Here is a 25,295-nt window from a genome sequence, read left to right as displayed (position 1 = left end):
ATGGGAACGTCTGTGGGTAGCCATTATTCTTTCTACCACAGATTATGTATCAGCAGATTTTTCTTGGGATAGTTGCTGATGTTTACTGACCACAAGTGATGTGCCCTGGTGCTTTGCTAAGAGTTTTCCACGTGGTATTTCATTTAATTCTCACTGCTGTCCCAGCGCAATGCGGGTGGAGGGGACAGTGGTAGAAGTCGCAGCTTCCGCGCCAGCTCAATTCTCGGCCAGTTCACCTCATGTGGAGCCCACATCCCTTTGTCAGTGGAGACTTGTGTGTTGCTGTGATGTTGGATGGATTTCAGTGAAGCTTCCAGACTAAGACAGACTGGGGAGAAAGGCCAGGCAATCTGCTTCCAAAAATCAGCCAATAAAAACCCTGTGGATCACAATGGTCAGATCCATAATGAATCATAGAGATAGCACAGAACCAGCAGTGTTTTATTCCATTGTGCATGGGTCACCGTGAGCCAGGGGCTGACTTGATGGCAGCTAAGAGCAACAGCTATCCTAGGGGGCTACTATTATCACCCCATTTTACAGATGAGAAAACTGAGGTTGCCATAGAATGGACTCAAGAATGCCATAGAATATCACAAGATAGTTGTTGGTGAATGGAATTTAAATACTAAATTTTTACAGTAATTTAATGGAATATTAAGTAGGTTGTCTCCATCTGAAAAATGGAGGAAATGTAATGTTTGTCATCTAAGAGAAAAAATATCTCAGGTTTGAAATTTTTGAAACTTTGAAGATGCCTAAAACATTCCCTTAACTATAAACTAATTCATGTATTTTCTTTATCTTCTGTCCTAATTTTTATATTATTTTAGTTTTTCAAGGTGTTTTCTCTCTTGTGCAAATTATACTTACGTGTTTATTCACATAGAAAATAACAGCGCCAAGCCTTTTCGAAGTGTTGGAGATAGAACAGGAACAAGAAAAGACATTCTAGTGGTAGAAAACAAGCATGTAACACAAAGATAAGTAACATAACTCTACAGCATAATAAGAACTAGAGAGAATATAAAATAATTTAGTAGATAACAGGGTTGGTTCTGAGGCTGAGATCAATAGAGATCAATGTGGCATTGCCAAGGCAGTAAGATTTGAGATGAACCTGAAATGATGAGAAGGAGCTAGCCGTATGAGAATTATGTGGTATAAATCTCAGTTCTTTATCACTGAACAAGTATTTATTGAGGGTGTAACATGTTCCCAGCCCTCTTCTGCACTCTGGAAATACAGCATGAAGTATATAGAGTCCCTGTCTTCCTGGAATTGACATTATAGTGGGACGAATAGACTAGAAGTAAATACATGTAAATATACAGTAAATTGTAAGAAATAAGTGCCTTAAAAAACAATCCAAGAATAGTGTGGTAGGGGTGGGGTGGGGTAGATATTGCTAGATATATGTGTCCATTGAGGCCTCTCTGTGGAGGTGCTATTTGAGCACAATCCTGAGTGAAGTGAGCAAGAAGCCCTAAGTAGAGAGAACAGACCCTGAAGTTTGAGCATGTTAGAGTTTGCCAGGAAGGTGAATGTGGCTGGGGTGAATGACCCAGCCAAAGAGGCCAGAGAAGTGGCCAGGGCCCAGATCATTTGGAGATTTATAGGCAGTAGTAAAGATTGGGTTTGGCTTGAAGTATTCTAGGAAGCGTTTAGAGGCTTTGAGCAGAGGCAGGACATGATCTGCTTTAGACTCTGAAAGGATCATTCTTGATTATTCTTGTTGCTACTTGGAGAAGGAGTTTGGGCAGAAATTGAATAGGGGAGACCAGTTAGGAGGCTACTGCAGAATTCTAGGCAAGAGGTGGGATGACTTAAGATGGTAGTCGTAGAGTTACTGTAAAGCGATCAAATTTGGCATATATTTGAAGATGGAACCTACAGAGTGTCCTTATGGACTGGATGTAGACTTTGAGAGAAGGAGGGGAGTCAGGGATGACTCCATGGTTTGTGCCCTGGATATGTAAAGTTCAACTTCTATGTGAGTCTAAAACTATTTCAAAATAAAACCTTTTTTTTTTTTTTTTTTTAAAGTAAATGGGTGAGAAGGTAGAGATAGGGAATATCAACAACTCTTCCAAGGAGTTTGCTGTCAAGGCAAGTGGAGAAGTGTCTCGTGGGCAAGGGTACCGTGTGGGAATGTAGTGTCAAAGGAAGATGTTTTCAGCTTGGGGATATGGCAGCCTAATGGGGATGGGTATCCTGGCTCAAATCCAATATAGCCAAAATGGAACTAAGTGTCTCCTTCCCTCCTGCCTTCTTTTACCTGCATAGCTCTTAATGGCCTTCAGAGACAGACCTGGGTTTCTCCTCCTTAGGGAGCCCTCCCTGAGAGCCCCTCCTGTGGACCTAGGTTTCTCCTCCTTAGGGACCCCTCCCTGAGTGCCCCTCCTGTGGACCTAGGTTTCTCCTCCTTAGGGACCCCTCCCTGAGTCCCCCCTCGTGGACCTAGGTTTCTCCTCCTTAGGGAGTCCTCCCTGAGTGCCCCTCCAGTGGACCTAGGTTTCTCCTCCTTTGGGAGCCCTCCCTGAGTCCCCTCCTGTACACCTAGGTTTCTCCTCCTTTGGGAGCCCTCCCTGAGTGCCCTTCCTGTGGACCTAGGTTTCTCCTCCTTAGGGAGCCCTCCCTGAGTACCCTCCCTGTGGACCTAGGTTTCTCCTCCTTAGGGAGTCCTCCCTGGGTGCCCTCCTGTGGACCTACTTTTCTCCTCTTTAGGAAGTCCTCCTTGAGTGTCCGTCCTGTGGACCTAGGTTTCTCCTCCTCAGGGAGTCCTCCCTGGGTGCCCTCCTGTGGACCTACTTTTCTCCTCTTTAGGAAGTCCTCCTTGAGTGTCCGTCCTGTCGACCTAGGTTTCTCCTCCTCAGGGTGTCCTCCCTGGGTGCCCTCCTGTGGACCTAGGTTTCTCCTCCTTAGGGACCCCTCCCTGAGAGCCCCTCCTGTGGACCTAGGTTTCTCCTCCTTAGGGACCCCTCCCTGAGTCCCCCCTTGTGGACCTAGGTTTCTCCTCCTTAGGGAGTCCTCCCTGAGTGCCCCTCCTGTGGACCTAGGTTTCTCCTCCTTAGGGACCCCTCCCTGAGACACCCCCTTGTGGACCTAGGTTTCTCCTCCTTAGGGAGCCCTCCCTGAGTACCCTCCCTGTGGACCTAGGTTTCTCCTCCTTTGGGAGCCCTCCCTGAGTCCCCTCCTGTACACCTAGGTTTCTCCTCCTTTGGGAGCCCTCCCTGAGTGCCCCTCCTGTGGACCTAGGTTTCTCCTCCTTAGGGAGCCCTCCCTGAGTACCCTCCCTGTGGACCTAGGTTTCTCCTCCTTTGGGAGCCCTCCCTGAGTCCCCTCCTGTGGACCTAGGTTTCTTCTCCTTAGGGAATCCTCCCTGGGTGCCCTCCTGTGGACCTACTTTTCTCCTCTTTAGGAAGTCCTCCTTGAGTGTCCGTCCTGTGGACCTAGGTTTCTCCTCCTTAGGGAGTCCTCCCTGGGTGCCCTCCTGTGGACCTACTTTTCTCCTCTTTAGGAGGTCCTCCTTGAGTGTCCCTCCTGTGGTTTCTCCTCCTCAGGGTGTCCTCCCTGGGTGCCCTCCCATGGACCTACTTTTCTCCTCTTTAGGAAGTCCTCCTTGAGTGTCCGTCCTGTGGACCTAGGCTTCTCCTCCTCAGGGAGTCCTCCCTGAGAGCCCGTCTTGTATATTCCCATAGAATCCTGTGCTTCATCCCTGGGTGGCTCTTACACTTTGAATTGTTGTCTGTTTTCCAATTACACCACCAGTTCCTTGAAGTCAAAAACCAAATGTCTGTTATGGTTACAGCTCCCTTGCCTGGCTGAGTAAATATTTGTGGAATGAATACTTTGGAACCCTGTTGGCGTAGTGGTTAAGTGCTATGGCTGCTAACCAAAAGGCCAGCAGTTTGAGTCCACCAGGCAGTCCTTGGAAACCCTATGAGACAGTTCCACTCTCTTCTGTCAGGTTGCTATGAGTCAAAATCGATTCAACGGCAATGGGTTATCCTCATAAGGAGCCCTGGTGGTACAGTGGTTAAGAACTCAGTCTGCTAACTAAAAGATCAGCAGTTCTTAGCCACCAGCCTCTCCTCAACTCAATGGCAGCAGGTTTGGTGTTTTTATTTTATCCTCGTAAACAGGAGCCCTGGCGACCCAGTGGTTAAAATGCTTGGCTGCTAATTGAAAGGTCAGTAGTTTGAACCCACCAGCCGCTCTGCAGAAGAAAAATGTGCCAGCCTGCTTCTGTAAAGATTACCAAAAACCAAACCCACTGCTCTGGAGCCAATTCTGACTCATAGTGACCCTAAAGACAGAGTAGAACTGCCCCAGAGGGTTTCTGAGGCTGTAACTCTTTACGGAAGCACACTGCCACATCTTTCTCCCAAGCAGTGAGCAACTGGTGGGTTCCAACCTCCAACCTTTCAATTAGCAGTCAAGCACTTTAACCACTGCACCACCACGGCATAAAGATTACAGCCTTGGAAACCCTATGGAGCAGTTCTCTGTCCTGTAGAGTCGCTATGAGTCAGAATCAACATAACAGCAACAGATTTGGTTTGTTTTTATCCTCATAAAAGCTACTCAGCTTGTCAAAAAAGAAGATCCAGGAGGTAGACTGGTTCCTAACTTTTCTTGAGGGTTAAAGTTGAAATAAACAGGAAATGTAAAAATTTCAAGGTTTTCATAAGCATTTACGACGCCTTAAGTTACTCTCTAGTAGCCCAGGTGGCACAACAACATTGGTGTCAGTGAATACTATTTGATGTGACGTGATTCTTATTAAAACCCACCTAAAATTCTTATTAGCTGATAATAATCACTATATCAACACTAGTTGCTGGAGTATTTTCCCCTCATATCTGGTCTCACTCCCTCCCCATTGCCACTACTGGTTTTTCCCTGCAATGACAGCATCCAAGATTCAAAAATACCAGTTTTGCAACCTTTTTTCTATGCAGATATATTTTTTATCTAAGTCTGGGTGCAACAGCTCTATAACAGAGCAGCAGCCAAACTGCTGGTCCAGGCAGGAATACAAAGGAGTCGGCCTGCGCTTCCCACAGTCTCGCTCCCTACCCTGGGTAGACACATGGGTAGTGCTCCACCGTCTGAAATGTGGAGCCCGGCAGCTGTAGCTTCTGTTCCTGAACCAGTCAGAGCTCCTGAAGTTTGCAAAGAAACTGCATTTCTAAATGACTTCTTCCAATTACCTTTAAAATCTCCACCAGAAAAACAAAGCTACACTCCAACAAGGCTGGAATTTTAATAAATGTTGGAGAGGTTGTGGAGAGACTGGAACACTTATACACTGCTGATGGGAATGTAAAATGGTAAAACCACTTTGGAAATCAATTTGGTGCTACCTTAAAAAGCTAGAAATGGAACTACCGTACAATCCAGCAGTCCCAATCCTTGGAATATATCCTAGCGAAATAAGAGCCTTTACACGAAGAGATACATGCATATCCATGTTCATTGCAGCACTGTTTACAATAGCAAAAAGATGGAAGCAACCAAGGTGCCCATCAACAGATTAATGGATAAATTATGGCATATTTACACAATGGAATACTACCATTGATAAAGAACAGAGATGAATCTGTGAAACATTTCATAACATGGAAGAATCTGTAAGGCATTATGCCGAGTGAAATTAGTCACTTGCAAAAGGACAAATATTGTATAAAACCACTATTATAAGAATTTGAGGAATAGTTTAAACAGAAAATATTCTTTGATGGTTACAAGAGGGGGGAGGGAAAAGTGTATTCACTAATTAGATGGTAGATAAGCACTACTTTAGGTGAAGGGAAAGACAACACACAATACAGGAGAGTTCAGCACAACTGGACTAAACCAAAAGCAAAGAAGTTTCTAGAATAAACTGAATGCTTTGAAGGCCAGCGTAGCACGGGCGGGGTTTGGGGACCATGGTTTCAGGGGACATCTAAGTCAACTGGCATAATAAAATCTATTAAAACATTCTGCATCCCACTTTGGAGAGTGGCGTCTGGGGCCTTAAACACCAGCAAGAGGCCATATAAGATGCATCAATTGGTCTCAACCCACCTAGAACAAAGGAGAGTGAAGAACACCAAGGACACAAGGTAAATTATGAGCCCAAGAGACAGAAAGGGCCACATAAACCAGAGACGACATCAGCCTGAGACAAGAAGAACTAGATGGGGCCCAGCTACGACTGATGACTGCCCTGATAGGGAACACAACAGAGTACCGCTGAGGGAGCAGGAGAGCAGTGGGATGCAGACCCCAAATTCTCATAAAAAGACCAGACTTAATGGTCTGACAGAGACTAGAAGGAACCCAGTGGTCATGGCCCCCAGACCTTCTGTTAGCCCAAGACGAGAACAATTCCCAAAGCCCACTCTTCAGACGGATTGGACTGGATGATGGGATAGAAAAAGATGCTGAAGAATGAGCTTCTTGGATCAAGTGGACACATGAGTCTATGATGGCATCTCCTGTCTGGAGGGGAGATGAGAGGGCAGAGGGGGTCAGAAACTGGTGGAATGGACACGAAAAGAGAGAGTGGAGGGAAGGAGTGTGCTGTCTCATTAGAGGGAGAGCAATTAGGAGTATATAGCAAGGTGTATATAAATTTGCACATAAATGTATTAAGTATGAATCTAGGAAAATTGGAAATCATCAAAAATGAAATGGAACACATAAACATCGATATCCTAGGCATTAGTGAGCTGAAATGGACTGGTATTGGCCATTTTGAATCAGACAATAATATAGTCTACTATGCTGGGAATGACAACTTGAAGAGGAATGGTGTTGCGTTCATTGTCAAAAAGAACCTTTCAGGATCTATCCTGAACTACAACGCTGTCAGTGATAGGATAATATCCACACACCTACAAGGAAGACCAGTTAATACGACTGTAATTCAAATTTACGCACCAACTGCTAGGACCAAAGATAAAGAAATAGAAGATTTTTATCAGCTGCAGCAGTCTGAAATTGATCAAACATGCAATCAAGATGCATTGATAATTACTGGCGATTGGAATGCAAAAGTTGGAAAGAAAGAAGAAGGATCAGTAGTTGGAAAATATGGCTTTGGTGATAGAAGCAATGCCAGTGATCAAATGATAGAATTTTGCAAGACCAACAACTTCATTCCAAATACCTTCTTTCACCAACATAAACAGTGACTATACACATGGACCTGGCCAGATGGAACACACAGAAATCAAATTCACTACATCTGTGGAAAGAGAGAATGGAAAAGCTCAATATCATCAGTCAGAACAAGGCCAGGGGCCGACTGTGGAACAGACCATCAATTGCTCATATGCAAGCTCAGGCTGAAACTGAAAAAAATCAGAGCAAGTCCACGAGAGCCAAAATATGACCTTGAGGGTATCCCACCTGAATTTAAAGACCTTCTGAAGAATAGATTTGATGCATTGAACACTAGTGACTGAAGACCAGACGAGTTATGGAATGACATCGAGGACATCATACATGAAGAAACGAAGAGGTCACTGAAAAGACAGGAAGGAAAGAAAAGACCAAGATGGATGTCAGAGGAGACTCTGAAACTTGCTCTTGAGCATCGAGCAGCTAAAGCAAAAGGAAGAATTGATGAAGTAAAAGAACTGTACATAAGAGTTCAAAGGGCCTCTCAAGAAGACAAAGTATTATAATGACGTGCAAAGAGCTGGAGATGGAAAACCAAAAGGGAAGAACACGCTCGGCGTTTCTCAACCTGAAAGAACTGAAGAAAAAATTCAAGCCTCGTGTTGCAATAGTGAAGGATTCCGCGGGGAAAATATTAAACAACGCAGGAAGCATCAAAAGAAGATGGAAGGAATACACAGAGTCATTATACCAAAAAGAATTAGTTGATGTTCAACCATTTCAAGAGGTGGCATATGATCAGGAACGAATGGTGCTGAAGGAAGAAGTCCGAGCTGCTCTGAAGGCATTGGCGAAAAACAAGGCTGCAGGAATTGATGGAATATCAATTGAGATGTTTAACAAACAGATGCAGTACTGGAGGTGCTCACTCATCTATGCTAAGAAATATGGAACACAGCTTCCTGGCCAACTGACTGGGAAATGCCAGAAATTCAGGCCAGTTTCAGAAGAGGACGTGGGACCAGGGATATCATTGCTGATGTCAGATGGATCCTGGGTGAAAGCAGAGAATACTAAAAGGATGTTTACCTGTGTTTTATTGACTATGCAAAGGCATTCGACTGTGTGGATCATAACAAATTATGGATAACATTCTGAAGAATGGGAATTCCAGAACACTTAATTGTGCTCATGAGGAACCTTTACATAGATCAAGAGGCAGTTGTTCGGACAGAACAAGGGGATATTGATTGGTTTAAAGTCAGGAAAGGTGTCCTTCAGGGTTGTATTCTTTCACCATACCTATTCAATCTGTATGTTGAGCAAATAATAAGAGAAGCTGGACTATATGAAGAAGAACTCGGCATCAGGATTAGAGGAAGATTCATTAACAACCTGCATTATGCAGATGACACACCCTTGCTTGCTGAAAGTGAAGAGGACTTGAAGCACTTACTAATGAAAATCAAAGACCACAGCCTTCAGTATGGATTGCACCTCAACATAAAGGAAACAAAAATCCTCACAACTGGACCAATGAGCAACATTATGATAAACAGAGAAAAGACTGAAGTTGTCAAGGATTTCATTTTACTTGGATCCACAATCAACAGCCATGGAAGCAGCAGTCAAGAAATCGATTGCATTGGGTAAATCTGCTACAAAGGACCTCTTTAAAGTGTTGAAGAGCAAAGATGTCACCTTGAAGACTAAGGTGCACCTGACCCAAGCCATGGTATTTTCAATCGCATCATACACATGCGAAAGCTGGACAGTGAATAAGAAAGACCGAAGAAAAATTGATGCCTTTGAATTGTGGTGTTGGCGAAGAATATTGAATATACCATGGACTGCCAAAAGAACACACAAATCTTTCTTAGAAGAAGTACAACCAGAATGTTCCTTAGAAGCAAGGATGGCGAGACTTTGGACATGTTGTCAGGAGGGATCAGTCCCTGGAGAAGGACATCATGCTTGGCAGAGCACCGGGTCAGCAGAAAAGAGGAAGACCCTCAGTGAGGTAGATTGACACAGTTGCTGCAACAATGAGCTCAAGCATAAATGTTGTTAAGGATGGCTCAGGACCGGGCAGTGTTTTGTTCTGTTATGCCTAGGGTCGGTATGAGTTGGAACCGACTGGACGGCACCTAACGACATATAAATTTTTATATGACTTGACCGACTTGATTTGTAAACTTTCACTTAAAGCGCAATAAAAATAAAAAAGCTAGGATTGTGAAATAGTAACTTTTTGTCACATTTGCTTCAGATCATTCAGCCAGAACCAACACCTCTGTGAACCTCATGCCCCCAGCCTTCTTTGTGTCTCTCTATTTACATGAAAGTGTGTGTTACACACTGACACTTATGTATACAAAATCTCTATTTGTACTCTCTCTTAAATAGGACTCTGCTTTTAGCCCGCAGGCAGTCCTCAGGACCCAGGAACAGATATAAGTGGTAGCTCCCCTTTCCACGTACCGGCGTCAGGAAGCATGGAGAGGGGAGGGTTTGGTTAACATCTGGAACAAAGCTGAAACAGATCTCCTTTGTCTTTGGTTTTTATGTATAATTTTAGGATGTAGTTTAAGTCTGGTCTCTTTACCTAACATGCTCTTTGATTATGAGTAGTTCTGAGCTTGAACTGGAGACATAAGCCCCATCACTTCTGCTAATGCTGCCTTAACAGAAATGCCACAAGGGGGTGGCTTTAAGAAGCAGAACTTTACTTTCTCTCAGTTTAGGAGGCTAGAAGTCTGAATTCAGGTCGCAGGCTCTAGGGGAAGGCTTTCCCTTTGTGTTTGCTCTGGGGAAAGGCCTTGTCCCTTTTCAGCTTTCATTCCTCAGCTCCTTGGCCATCTTCATATGGCAGAGCGCCTGTCTGCACCATCTCTGCTCCTCTGCCAAATCTGCTCCTTGTACATCTCAAAAATAATTTGGCTTCAGACACGCCCTCCATGGATATGGCCTCATTAACATAACAAAGCCCTGTTCCCAAATGAGATTATATCCACAGGTGTGAGTTAGAATTTCTAGCACATATTTTTGGGGGACACAGTTCAGCCATAACACCTCCCAAGTCTGAGAGGTAAATAGATACATAAATGTGCAGGCGTATCACACGGAGCCATCTCCTTACAGAGTAAGACATTTAAGTGACAAATTCTTCAAAACACAGCTTTGATATTTTAGCACGTGTTTTTTTTCATGTCTGTACTAATTCTGGAAAACTCACTGTGTATTTTACATGGCAGCACATCTGAATTCAGACCAGCCACACTTCAGGTGCTCCATGGCCACCTACGCCAGTGGCTACCATTTTGGATAGCACAGGCTTGAACTTAGTCGTCTCATTCTTAGCAGCCTGGAAATTCAAATTCATGATTATGAATGCAATTTCATTGTTACTGCCATTTAAAATTTCACGTCACCATGGCTATACCTCATTTTCTCTGTAAGTTTCAAGGTAATGTGCTCATTGTAAATGTATTTTTAAATTTAATTTTTATGATTGGAAAATGGAAGTGCATGGATTGTATTTCTAATAAATAAACTGATTTTAAAAGAATTTTATGTTCTTTTTGATCTGTGCAGTTCATCTGAATATAAAATCTGGTGTATTTTTATAAATCATTGCCTCTGAACTACCGCAATGTTAATGATAACCAGTGGACTCAGTAGAACCTTCTCCTGTGACAGAACATAGCAGAGAATAAAGATAATTATCTCCAGTTTATTTTTAGAAATGTATTCATAGAATAAATACAAATTGTCTTATATGCATCCTAAGCTTCTGTGATCCTATTTAGGCAATCCTGGTATCACCTGTTCTCGCGACAATATTTTCCCATATTTTATCGTACGAGTTTTAAAATTTTGCTTTTAACAAATAGGTTTTTAATCTACTTAAAATTTATTTTTGTGCATTGTGTCAAAGGTGTCTGATTTTAATCTCACCTTTATTGAGTAGTCAGTTTTTCCCCCACTGATTTATAATGCTGACTTTGTCATAGATCAAGTTTCTCTGTATATATAGCTCTATTTCTGGGCCTTCTAATCTGGTGCCTTGGCCTTTGTATCAGTCTCTGCACTGATGCCACATTGTATTAATTATTGTACCTCTAAAATAAGTTTTAATATCTGAGAGGTAAAACACTCCAATGTAAATTTCTCTTCAGAATTCATTTGGCTATTTTTATCTGTTTTTTCTTCAAGATAAGTTTTATAATTAGTTTTTCATACTTGACAAAAAAATGGGCCTTGAAGGGTTTGAACTACACTGTATTTAAGGATTGATTTGGGGAGTATTGGCATGTTTATGATATCGAATCTTCCAGCCCATAAACATTTATTCACAATTTTTTTAAATATCCTTTAGTAGTGTTTTGTTATTTTCTTCATAAAGTTCCTACGCATTTTTATCCGACTTATTCCTTGATAACTTAGATATTTCATTGTTATTATAAATGGAATTTTTCTGTTATCTTCTAATGGCTATTATTGTTATTTAAGAAAACTATTGGTTTTGATATGTGGATCTTATATTATCCGGTCTTGCTTCGTTCTCTTATTCTAATCATTAGCATATTCTCTTGGATTTCCTCAGTAGATAACTCATTTCATTTGAAGATAAATGTAGTTAGGTCTTTTCCTATACGATTGTTATCTCTTCTTTCTTTTTCTTGTCTTATTGTATTGGCCAGGGCTATAACAGTAGTAGTGTTATATGGCATCATTGACTTGTTCATGACCATACATTATATTTTTATTGAGAAGAAGGAGAGTTTATTTTTTAATATATAACAGAAGCAGCAGGCATGAGTTAAAAGAATGAAAATATAGTACAGTATTTTTTATTTTTATTTGTTTTTTCTAATAAACACAGATTATAGAAATTTAGAAAATACAAATTAAAAAAATTAAAATCATCCTTAATCATATCACCTAGAGATAGTCACTGTTTGTAGAATCACAATTTAGGTTCAAAAAATCAGTCTAAAAATAGTAGATTTACCCTTGAAATCCATTAGGTCACCCATATATGCGTATATGAATTTTTATAATTCTCTCTATACAAATAGTTTATACTATGTAATTAAGCAGAGACTGTATATGAAAATACCATTCTCTACAGTTTTTTAATACTACAGTTTTTACTATACCTCTGGAGTCATTAAATAACAGATTATATATTGATCCCCTACCATGTGCCAGGCATTATATGTATTCTCAGGATGTTAAATGTTTATGAATCAGCTCCAGCATGTACATGACTTTCATGTTACTGATATGAGCACCTACACGTGTATAAGATGCAATACCCTTACATAAAAGGTACCATGTTTTACATAACCATGTTTTATAAATATTTATTATTGTGTACTTACTCTCTAGCATTTTTGTTTGGGCCCATAGCTGGCATATCAAAATTGGTGCTGACTGTAATACAGAAACATTAGTTGAAGAAATGTAATAGCAAGGGAGAAGCTTGTTGTTAGGTGCCATCAAGTTGGTTCCAACTCATAACAGGCCTGTGTACAACAGAACAAAACACTGCCCCATCCTGCACCATCCTCATGATCCTTGTTTCGCTTGAGCCCATTATTGCAAGCCCTGTGTCCGTCCATCTCATTGAGGACCGTCCTCCTTTTTGCTGACCCTCTGCTTTATCAAGCCTGATGTCCTCCTCCAGGGACCGATCCCTCCTGTTAACATGTCCAAAGTAGGTGAGATGCTTCTAAGGAGCAGTTTTGGTTGTACTTCTTCCAAGACAGACTTGTTGGTTCTTCTGGCACTCCATGGCATATTCAGTATTCTTTGGCAACGCCACAATTCAAAGGTGTCAGTTCTTCTTCGGTCTTCTGATTCATCATCCAGCTTTTGCACGCATATGAGGCGATTGAAAACGCCATGGCTTGGGTCAGGCGCACCTTAGTCTTCAGGGTGACATCTTGGCTTTTCAACACTTTAAAGAGATCTTTTGCTGCTGATTTGACCAATGCAATGCATCTTTTGATTTCTTGACTGCTGCTCCATGGGTGTTGGTTGTGGATCCAAAGAAAGTGAAATTCTTGACAACCTCAATCTTTTCTCCATTTATTATCATGTTGCTTACTGGTCCAGTTGTGAGGATTTTTGTTTTCTTTATGCTGAGGTGTAATCCATAGTGAAGGCTGTGGTCTTTGATCTTCATCAGTAAGTGCTTCAAGTCCTCTTCATTTTCATCAAGCAAGGTTGTGTCATCTGCATAATGCAGGTTGTTAATGAGTCTTCCTCCAATCCTGATGCCCCATTCTTCTTCATGTAGTCTAGCTTTTTGGATTATTTGTTAAGCATACAGATTGAATAATTTTTTTATACAGATTGAATAGGTGTGGTGAAAGGATACAGCCCTGATGCACACCTGACTTTAAACCATGCAGTATCCCCTTGTTCTGTTTGAATGACTACCTCTTGATCTAGGTACAGGTTCCTTATGAGCACAATTAAGGGAGAGGCTTGGGATTCTCAAATTCCGAGAAAATATATTACTTATTGTCTTTCCAGTAAATGGATAATCATTGTCCTCTAAACAGAATAGAATAACAAACTGAAACATTCTCAGGTACAAATGGAAAACTTAGCAGAAGATTTATGAATATGAATCCAAACAGGGAATACAGTTAAAATAACAAATTTGGTTTATAAAATTCACTAGATAAAATCTCTGATTATGTTAGTCAAGCTTTTAAAATGCTATTTGTCGTGGGTCTTATATGCAAGAGTATAGCAGCATTCCTGATTTTGTCTGAGAAACCTAGCCCCATTTTCTTCCAAATAAATTAACTTGAGAAACCAAGTAGAGCCCCATAGTTGAGGGTGGTACATAAATTGCCATTTTTCGTGTACTGTGGAGTTTGAAATAGCATTCTTAGAGTAAAGGAATTCTGGACTCCCTGAATTCAGACCCTTTTCGCCGTAGGGTGGCTATGAGTCAAAATCTACTTGACGTCATTTCGGTTTGAATTGGTTTTTGCATTATAGCCAAGATTTTTAAACAGACTTACTGAGATTTTTTTCAAAGAACATAAATTGAACTCATGGTCTTTCCTACTATAATTTCTTCACTCCACAACTTAATTGTTAGTATGAATATCCTAACATGAGAGTCACAGATAATTAGTGATACTTTCTGTAAGTTTTCATTATCATAGGTACGCCGTTAGTTGGTAGTTACAAAGCCATCATTATCCCAAGGAGAGAGAATTTTATCTCACCTTTGAGTAATGGTAAAAAGTAACTGAGGGTGCGAGCTTGAATCTTAAATTGGGTCACTTGGGGTCACTCAAAGCCAAGAAAGACCTGACAAAGAGCAACTTCTCAGTTTAATGGAAGTGCTAATTGTATTACATCTGCTTTTTTCTTTTAGCAGAGTTTTATTTAATTATCTGAATGTTTTGTTCTCCACTTAATGAAGAATTTAATAGGTGATTATGTACACATCCCAGGTTTAGTCTGGTTCTAATGCATTTTCATTGGTGGGAAATTGTCCTTTTTTTAAGGCACACAATTACCTCAACTCAGCGTGTTGTCAAGCTTTCCCAAGAAGATAAAATTGAACCTTAAACGTGGTTAGCCCTTGTGTCTCACAGGTTTTGAGGTACATAGATTTCTTACCTTTCATGAGGTTTTACTTAACATGTTATGAACAATTTTACAGGTCAGTAAATATTACTTTTTTATGTTATTTAATAATTTCCATGTGTTGATTTAATCAATCTTCAGTTATTGGATGCGTAGATTCTCTTATAGCATCACTCTTAATAAATCCCTGGGAAGATGTCATATTTAGCCAGAGCTTACGTTGTTGAAGCAAACCACTCATTTCTGACGTTGAATACCACAGTTCTCTCTCCACAGCTCTAAGATAGATCCTTCTTGTGCTTCGGACTTGAGTCTTTTGTCTGTCCCTTGCAGACACTCCACAAGGAGGAATCTCCAGGTTACTTCCTCCCTCCTCACCCCCCTCCCCCATTATCTCCCTCAGCTCTTACTCAAGTTTGTAACACAAGCTGTCTTGCTTCTTGGCGAATAACTCCCAAAACCTTTACCCCTTTACCTCAAATCATCTCTTCTCTGCTATGTGGATGTTCTGTCGTCTCCTCAAACTTGTATCTAAAACCAAACTGAGTCATAGTTACCCTTCCCTTCAAATCCACCTCTTCCTTGTGATGTCCTTGCTTACCTTGAAGGTGTGATCTGGCTCCAACCATTTTAGCCTAAATTAATTTTTACTCTCCTCTACCGGGCAGGTACAATTCTCTTTTCTAATGTAATTTTCAGGCTCCTTTTCTTTTCCATTTTCACTTCGACTTCCTAATTCAAATCATTTTCTACCCCCCCGCCCCCCCCCCCCCGTTACTGCAGCAATTTCCTCATTGATTTGTCTGTCTCTGCTTGATCCCTTCTCCATTTGAATGCCACCTTTCCCATCTGGATCTTTCAGCATCATTTATCCCTTCTCCATTGTCTTCCAAATCTTCTCATTCCACTCTTTTCCCCCAATCTTCCTTTAAACATGTACACATCTCCTCCAGTGTAAAACACAAAAAACAAACAGAAAACCTTTGATTGTGATTCTGGATAACTGTCTCAACTTTATTACCTCAACATCACCCTTAACCTGCTACAGTCTAGCTTCAGCTCAGTCTACTCTTCTGAAGGTCTCATCCAGTGCCAGTAACTTCTACTTGACAAATCCAGTGGACACTTCACCATCTTTATGTCTCCAGACTCTTGTCTGTATCTGGCTATTAATGGCTTTCTCCTGAAACTCTACTGGTTCTCTCTGTATCCTCTCTGAGTGTTCCTACTCTTTCTCTTCTGAGGACTCCTTTTCCTGTGGGCCATCTTAAATTAAGAACATCCTATTTGCATGTTCTTCATTAATTTTGGCCATTTTAATTACAACTTACAAGCTCAAGACTTTTAAATCTCTGAACCTGGGCCTTACACTTATATATACAACTCTCTGATGGACCCGTCCCCCAGATGCTCCACCCCTGGTACCCCAAACCTGAAAACATCTTCTCTCCTCTAAACCTCTTCTTTTTGTACTTTCTGTATCAGTTGGTGGTACCATTACTCAACCAGTCACTCAAACCAGAAAATGTGGAAGACATCCTTCATCTTCCCATCTCTCTCATCATTTCCTCTCTCCCTTCCCCCTTATCTTTCTCAACCCTGCATCCTACAGTGTTACCAACTAAACAAAGACTAGTATAATCTAATCAGTCTTCGTTCTTTCTGGATGTGTACTTCACAAGTTGTATGTTCATGAATTTCTCACTCTTAAAATCTGAATATCCTGTCATTTTAAAAAAGAATAGACACAAATATTACAATACCTATAAGACTACAGCCATCAGTATGAATTACATCTCAACATAACAAAAACAAAAATCCTCAGAACTAAATCAATAAGCAACATCATGATAAATGGAGAAAGTATTGAAGTTGTCAAGGATTTCATTTTACTTGGGTTCCCAGTCAACACCCATGGAAACAGCAGTCAAGAAATCAAATGACACATTGCATTGGACAAATCTGCTGCAAAAGACCTCTCTCTTTAAAGTGTTGAAAAGCAAAGATGGTATTTTGATGACCAAGATGAGCCTGACCCAAGCCATGGTATTTTCATTCACCTCATATGCTTACAAACGGTGGACAGTTAATAAGAAAGACTGAAGAAGAAACAAAAATGCATTTGAATTATGATGTTGGCAAAGAATATTGAACATACCATGGATTGCCAGAAGAACAAGTCTGTCTTGAAAGAAGTATAGCCAGAATGCTCTTAAGAAGCAAAGATGGCGAGACTTTCATCTCAGGTACTTTGGGCATGTTATCAGGAGGGACCAGTCTCTGGAGAAGGACACCGTGCTTGGTAAAGTAGAGGGTCAGTGAAAAAGAGGAAGACCTTCAACAAGACGGATTGACACAGTGGCTGCAACATGGGCTCAAACATAGCACATAGCAACAATTGTGAGGATGGCACAGGACTTGGCAGTGTTTCATTCTGTTCTACGTAGGGCCACTATGAGTTGGAACTGACTCAGTGGCTCCTGAGAACAATAATAAGAAAGAAAATGTTTCAGTTGCCACCAAGTTAACCAATATAAGGAACACTTTTGAATAATGATAAAATATAGCAAATCTTTTCTAACCACTTATTTAACAGAAACCTTTAGCATTGAGTCTTATGTCCCATTAAATTTTCCTTTTCAATTGGCCTTGCTCTGCAAAAGATGCTTGCTTCCCTCTTTCACTCAAGAAACATTTACTATCAGCCCATGAAACTCATATCCTAGATACTCTCTGGGGAATAAATGTATTACTTTTTCCCAGAGCTCAAGTGAACTTTACTTTTAATATCAAGCTTATTACCTTATTTGCACATTTATAATTGTCATTACTCTATATTACAGAGATACTTCAATAATTTTTAGTATTTCAAAGTGGAAGTTTTATTTTGTTATATTAGCTTTACTGAGGATTCTGCATTTACCAATTGCTGGCAACATTGGTTTCAGGGTAGCAATTCAAAAACAATTGTTTCTTTTTAATTTGTTTTTCTTTTATGTCTAGAACTGCCTTTCCCAGAGTTTATGTAGAAAGATAGATATATCCCCAAATCGAAGCACTTTTCCTTCCATGTGAACTTAGGCTGATAATGAAATTGGGGAATTAAGAGGGATGGAGTTGAGGGCATTCTAGAAGAGCAGAACTCACTGGGGGCAGTGATGACTCAAGTAGACAGATGCACTGAGAACAGCCAGGGAGAAAATCAGATTCTCAGTGAAATGATCCATCAACTACCTTTCTTGATTAGAGAAAAGACAGATACATAGAACATGAACAACCTACAATCGCCAAACTTGTCAAGTTGGTAGTGTGTTGGGAAACAAAACAGATTTTATGGCCTTTGAAGAACAATTAAAACCAGTCTCAAAAGGCTGCACACCTAGGGATACGAATATCAGCCTCTTCAGAGCAGTGGCATTTGATGCGTTCATTTACGTGTTATGCCACTTGAAGGTAAAACATGTCCCACATTTTCTTTTGTTTTGCTTTGTTTTGTTTTTAAACTGGTTAAAATTTCCTTTTTTTTTTTTTTTTTTTTCAGTTTAGAGCTTTACTGAGGTGTAATTGACATACCATACAATTCACCAGTCACTGCAGTCAATTTTAGACCGTTCTAATTACCCTAAGAAACCTGGCTCCTCTTAGCCATCCTTCCCGCTACTCCCATCCAGCCCGCCACCCTGTAAACCTTGTAGTTAACAGCCGAGCTCTTACCACTGCACAATAATATTCCCACTGTAAGGATATACTACATTTTGTTTAGTCATCAGTTACGTAGATTTGGATAGTTTCTACCTTTTGGCTATTATAAATTTGCTAGGAACATTAGTATAAAAGCTGTGTATGGATATACATTTTTATTTCTCTTGGTGTATACCTAGGAATGGAGTTACTGTGTCAAATGGGAACTCTGTGTTTAATCTTCTGAGGAATCGCCAGACGCATTTCCAAAGTAGTTGCAGCATTTTACATTACCACCAGCCATACATGAAGGTTCCAGTTCTCCACATTCTGGTCAACACTTATCTGTCTTTTTTATTTTAAGCATTCTCATAGGTGTGAAGTGGTTTGATTTGCATTTCCCTGATAGCTAAAGCAGTTGAGTGTCTTTTCATGGGTTTATTGGCCATTTGTATATCTTCTTTGGAGAAATGTCTATTCAGATTCTTAGCTAATTTTTTAATTGGGTCATTTGGGGGGGGTTATTATTATTCACCCTGCTGGTATTTGAATATGGGTGGCATAGCTTCCAGCATCATAGCAACACACAAGGCCCCACAGTACGACAAACTGACAGACACATGGTGGATAGGTTTTAGCTGAGCTTCCAGACTAAGACGGACTAGGAAGAAGGACCCAGTGGTTTACTTCTGATAAGAACTAGCCTGTGAAAGCCTCACGAATAGCAGTGGAACATGGTCTGATATAGTGCTGGAAGATGAGCCCCCCCAAGTTGGAAAGTAGTGAAAAGACTACTGGGGAAGAGCTGTCTCCTCAAAGGAGAACCCACCTTTGTGACGTGGATGGAGTCAAGCTTTTGGGACCTTCATTTGTTGATGTGACATGACTCAAAAGGAGAAGAAACAGCTGCAAACATCCATTAATTATCGGAATGTGGAACATACGAAGTATGAATCTAGGAAAATTGGAAATCATCAAAAATGAAATGGAACACATAAACATCGATATATAGAAAATCAACGTAGTTAGTGAGCTCCAAGAGAAAAACAGTGGCGCGTGGCATTTATAACCTTTACAAACTCATATCAACAATTAAGATGGCATTTTAAATTGTGCAGCTGCATTAAGGGTGTTGTATATTTGGAATTGTGACCAGAGTTAAAGCAAATCATGAAATTCCATGCAGTAGCTTTGAAAGGGAAACCACTGATACAGGCTCACTCTGAAGGTTGATCGGTTGGCCAGTATGATGCATTGTTTATAGAAGATTGTGGAAAGGATGTCTTTATCACTTGTTCTCATGTTTTAATTTAATAACAAAATAGAATACACTGCATCTCTATGAAATAGCTAGTAAAATTGTTTAGCTAAAAAGGTTGGATGGGTAAGGTACCTGGAAAAGAATATTATAAATTAGAATTAAGAATCAATTATTAGGGTGGAGACAGAAGAGAAATCATTTATTACTTCTAGTGGGAAAATAATGTCTTCAGCAAATTGACCTCAAAGTTTTTCAGGTAAATATTACGGTCTAGGAGTTTTACTCCTTTATTTTGATACTATTTGTGTTTGCAATGTTTTAGCTAAAAAATAATTTGAAGCTAATCATATATTTAGTGTATCATACAAACTGAATATTTTGTACATACTTGGATGTATTACTTTAGTACCAAACCAAAAAGCCTATTGTCATCAAGTCAATTCTGACTCATAGTTCTCCTCTAGGACAGAGTACAGCTGCCCCATAGGGTTTCCAAGGAGTGGCTGGTGGATTCGAACTGCTGACCTTTAGTTAGCAACCAAGCACTTAAGCACTGTACCACCACGGTGTCTAGTTTAATACAGTGTAGCCTTTTGTCTTTTCCAAATCACCTAGACCCAAAGTAGTACAGCCGGCCCTCCGTATCTACAAGTTCTGCCTCTGCAGATCCAACCAGCTGCAAGTCAGAAATACTCAAACAAAAAAGGAAGTTCCAAAAGCAAACTTTGCAATTGCCGCTTGCCCAGCACTCCACTGAGTCCACGCAAATGAAAGGATGTGTAGCCGCATCCCCTGCTGTAGCCTGCCACCATCTCATGGTCCTCAGTCTCTCTCCAGCACTCGACTGAGCATTGTTTGTCTCACGTCTTGTCATTATTCCCTAAATCATAAAACATCACAACCATTTACATGGCATTTACGTTGTCATTTTTTTTTTTTTTAGGTATGCTAAGTCATCTAGACAGGATTTAAGGTATACAGGAGGATGTGCATAGGTTATATGCAAACACTATGCCATGTTATATAAGGGACTTGAGCATCCTCCACAGAGTTTGGTATTCACGCAGGTCCTGGAACCAATCCCCTGTGGACGCTATCTTTATATAAAAATATATATATATATTGTATTTATTTATTTAAAACATTAGAGAAAAATTGCGCAGTAATAAAATTTAAGACCTAAATAAAATCTATTATTTTCTGTGTGCATAGAGGGAACCAATATATATTGGAAAATACCTATGTATAGGAGCCACTATGTAAAATCACATTATTTACAAAAGTTACTTCTATACCTAAAGGGAATATGTTTACATGGTATTGTGTTGCACTAGACAAAGAATGATGAGAATATCAACACTTTTACCGAGTACCAACTGGGTGCCAGGGATTGTTCTCAATAGCTTCCGTGCAGTGTTTCATTTCATCGTCACAACAATTCTCTGAGGAAGTACTCTTATTACTTAGTTTACAAATGAGATTCTGGGTCTTAGAGAGGTTAAATCACCTGCCGAAGATCACACAGCTGCTAAATGACAGAGCCAGGACTTAAATCTAAGTAACCTGACTCCATGAAGCGGAATGAACTCATCGGCAGTTGCTTTTTCTCTGTGGTAATCTGTCTCGAGAATCTAAAGCTCGTAACCAACTTTGTACAATAGGATTGAAAAGGGGCGACCTCACTGTAGGAGAACTGCGGCACTTCTGTTACCTGAAATGCCCTGGGTAATACCTACCCTACCACCTGTAGGAGAATCCGGCACTTCTGTTACCTGAAATGCCCTGGGTAATACCTACCCTACCACCTGTAGAAGAACTGTGGCACTTCTGTTACCTGAAATGCCCTGGGTAACATCTACCCTACCACCTGTAGGAGAACTGCGGCACTTCTGTTACCTGAAATGCCCTGGGTAATATCTACCCTGCCACCTGACAGGACAGCTGGGAATACCGGGAGCCTGCAGTTAAAAATGCAGGTACTCATCTGAGGAGCAGTAGACATCTGAAGGGATGATGACAGTGTCTGGGGTTCCATAATGGAACTCGGGGTCAGTGGCTGGAGTGGCGGGAGAGGAAGAGGGGATGGACTTGGAAACTTCATGTCAGAGCAGTCAACCGGCAGAGGATTTTTGCCAGAGGCAGCTGATGAAGGGTAGCCAGCAGTTTAAGTTTGGTATGATACGGTACCTCGAGTCCCCTGATGGTGCAAACGGTTAAGCACTCAACTACTAGCCAAAAGATTAGTAGTTCAAACCCACCCAGAGAAACCTTGGGAGACGGGCCTGGTGATCCATTTCTAAAAGGTCACAGTCTGGAAAACACTGTGGAGCACAATTCCATGCTGAGGTACGTAGGTCTCCTGAGTCAGAATCGGCCCGACGGTGACTGTCAATAACATGACACAGTACAATAATCAATAACATTTGCAGGTCGTTTAGTATGATTTCCTGTATGTATACCCTTTACCACCTCCTCTGGTTCTAGGAAGTACAGCACAGCTGACGCTGCACATCGGTGTGTCCCAGCAGTAACTAAACACCCCTTCTGTGTCTTACAGCAACCAGCAGGCCTTCTTACTGGAGAACGTCCCTTGTAACAATGCAAGCTGCGAGGGGGCGCACCGTATGTTTAAAGTCTACTGGGATCTGTCGAACCTAAACCAGATCAGGGATGCCGTGGTCGCCACTTTCTTTGACATTTACGAGGACGTGAGTGCAGAGCTTTGATTTTGGGTGTTTGAGGGTCTGATTCCATCCACCTCATCTCACTTGAGTTTGTGCTTTCATTTTCACCCTGTTTGACCGGAAAACATACATGAGATAATAAGAGCAAATGGGTTAATTACGGAAAGCGTTTTTTAATGTTAAAGGCAGAGGGAACTGACATGCCATTGGCTGATTGGTTCGGTGAAATATGAAAATGCCCGTATCCCATTTTGCACTTATTTGCATTAAACCACTGGGGAATCAGCTCTGAGACCAAATCTGCACGTTCAGCAGCAGAAGAAACACAGCCGGCAGTAATAGACCCATGAGCTTACATGAGATCAGAATGAGTTCAGTATGACCCTTTAACGTCATGAGCTCGTTGTTGTTGTTAGTTGCCATCAAATCAGCTCTGACGCTGGCGACCCCATGTACAAAACAAAATGTTGCCCAGGCCTGTACCGTCTTCACAGTTGTTGGCATAGAGTCCATTGTCGTGGTCACTATGTATTTTGAGTGCCTTCCAACCTAGGGGGGCTTATCTTCCAGCACCGTATCAGACAGACAGTACTCATGTCATGAAGTGCTCCCTTTTGAATTCTACTCTCTAGGCAGAGCTGGTTGTGATCCTTTGGGTTTTCATTGATGATTTTCAAAAGTAGATTGTCAGGCCTTTTTTCCTAGCCTGGAAGATCCACTGAAACATGTCCTGCGCGGGTGACCCTGCATAGCTTCCAGCATCACAGCATAGCACAAAGCCACCACAGTAGGACACACTGACAGACGGGTGGTGGTATCTCTTGCCACAGGTCCTTGAGCCAGGTTACCTTGTGAGAGACTCCCAGGGTCCTATTTCCCCCTTTCTAAAGTGAAAGCCAGTTTGCCACTCAGAGTGTTGGGAATAGGAGTAATAACCTTTGAAAAAAATGTGTTGAATTCAAGAGTCAGTATGTAACAATATATTCTTGCAAAATAATGATTATTTTAAAAACGTAGATGCCCATTTGGTTTTGTGTTGCTTTTTTTTAAGGAGCTGATTCTCAGTCATGGGAGTTATCCAGGTTCTTGTTTTTCCTCCGTGTCTCCTACTGTCAAGTCTTAGGTTATTTCACATTGGCATTCCAAGTATAAAAGTAACGGCCAAAAAAAAGAATCACCAAAGGAAAAAAATCACCAGAATTGACCACAAATCAATTTTTAATTTCTGTACATCAAAAGTATCGTGAATAAAATTTAAAACTTTTTAAATCTAGGAAATAAACTTGCTTTGAAAAAAAATAATTCATCTCCTTAATATAAAAAGGGCTCATTTAAACTGACTTAAGTCACTTAAAAAGTCCCTCTAGAAAAAAAGAACATAGTCAATTTACAGAAAACACAAATGGCTAACATGAAAAAACTATGATAAATAATCAACCTCACTGAAGAGGCAAAGGAAAGTACTTTATATGAACACAGCTTTTTGATGGGGGCAGGGCAATCATAGACTTCTTCCCTGTTTTAGAACACACACACACACACACACACACACACACGCGCACACGGAAACCCTGTCGTCCGCAGCAGCGGCGAGCCGCAGGCTGAAAGGTCTCCCCCGAGGGCTGAAGACCGTCCGGCGGTCCACGCCCAGCGCTTCCGAAGCCACGAAATACGGCTAGGAGGACGTACACTGAATGCTCTTCAGAGGCTCAAATTACAGATGTTCTTTGTATTTTATTATTCAAAGTTATATAATTTTTTTTTTTTTTTTTTACCTATGAGTTGGAATCGACTTCACAGCAGCAAGTTTGGGTTTGGGGTTAATCTTTTTTTAAACATCAGGTTGAATAAATAAAGTTTGCGTTTACCTGATAAATATACCATTCATTGTAGTGACCATTTTTCAAGTCAGTCCAGCAGATTGTACTCATCATTTTCATTTTTGTTTTTTCTAGGGTATCCTGGACATTGTGGTACTAAGTAAAGGGTACACAAAGACTGATTTTGCCATCCATACACTGAAAAATAACTTTGAAGCAGATGCGTATTTTGTTAAAGTCATTGGTGAGTATTTCTTTGATGTTTCTTGTTAAATAACCAGTTGCAGTGAAGTCAGTCCCAGCGCGTGGCGACCCCACGCGTGTCAGAGTTAAGGCTTTGCTCCGCGAGGTTTACAATGACTGGTTTTTCAGAAGTAGATCACCAGGCCTTTCTTCTGAGGTGCCTCTAGGTGGCCTTGAACCACACACCCTTCAGTTAGCCACCAAACCGGGTAACCATTTGTACCACCCAGGGACTCCTGTTATTAACATTTAATTTTGTATTCTCTGTCTCTCTCTTTCCTTCTCCCCCACCCCCTAGTCCAGTATGTGTTTTTCGAAAAGCAAGGACACATTCCTGTGTAACCTGCATACAGCCCTCCATATCGGGAAACCAGTATCCGTACACTACTGTCTTGTACACGGATGCTGTTCACATTCCAGTAACACTCCCAACAAGGTCTCTTTGTTCTTTCTTTCCCTCCATCCTGTCCATGAATACCTATCACAGTTTGTTGTCACATCTCTTCAGACTTCTTCATCTGAAACAGTCCATTTCCTGGTTTTGATATCCTTATCGGTTTAAAAGAATAGCTGACCTTCCATCCTGCGGGTTGACCTGCGTTTCCTCAGTACCCCATTCAGGCCATGCAGTCTTTGCGGGAATGCCTGGAGATGCAGAACTGACACAGTACACGTCTCAGCAGGCACGTGGTGTTGGCCTGTCTGCTCCCTGTGAGGGTAGCCTTCATCACCTGGTCGTGTTGGTGACCGCCAGGTTTCTCCACCTTAAATTTGCCGTTTTCCCCCCGTGTACTAGATTAGTGTTTTGTGGAGAGATATTCTGATATTATTTTCCTATCCTATTCCTCATCAAATTTCTCTTTGCCA

At 41.1% G+C, this 25,295-nt stretch overlaps 1 protein-coding gene across 1 annotated transcript in view; it reads left to right on the top strand.

Annotated features, from left to right (window-relative positions):
- Nucleotides 1-25,295, top strand: part of ITFG1 (integrin alpha FG-GAP repeat containing 1) — a 242,533-nt gene that overhangs the window by 142,126 nt on the left and 75,112 nt on the right. The window contains exons 11-12 of the mRNA XM_064274126.1: nt 22,239-22,389; nt 24,321-24,429. Coding sequence (XP_064130196.1) covers nt 22,239-22,389; nt 24,321-24,429 — 260 coding nt within the window. The remainder of the gene's footprint in view (nt 1-22,238; nt 22,390-24,320; nt 24,430-25,295) is intronic.

Source organism: Loxodonta africana, chromosome 21 (assembly GCF_030014295.1).
Source record: "Loxodonta africana isolate mLoxAfr1 chromosome 21, mLoxAfr1.hap2, whole genome shotgun sequence".
Classification (NCBI taxonomy): domain Eukaryota; kingdom Metazoa; phylum Chordata; class Mammalia; order Proboscidea; family Elephantidae; genus Loxodonta; species Loxodonta africana.
This window is presented reverse-complemented; position numbering and strand designations above follow the sequence as displayed.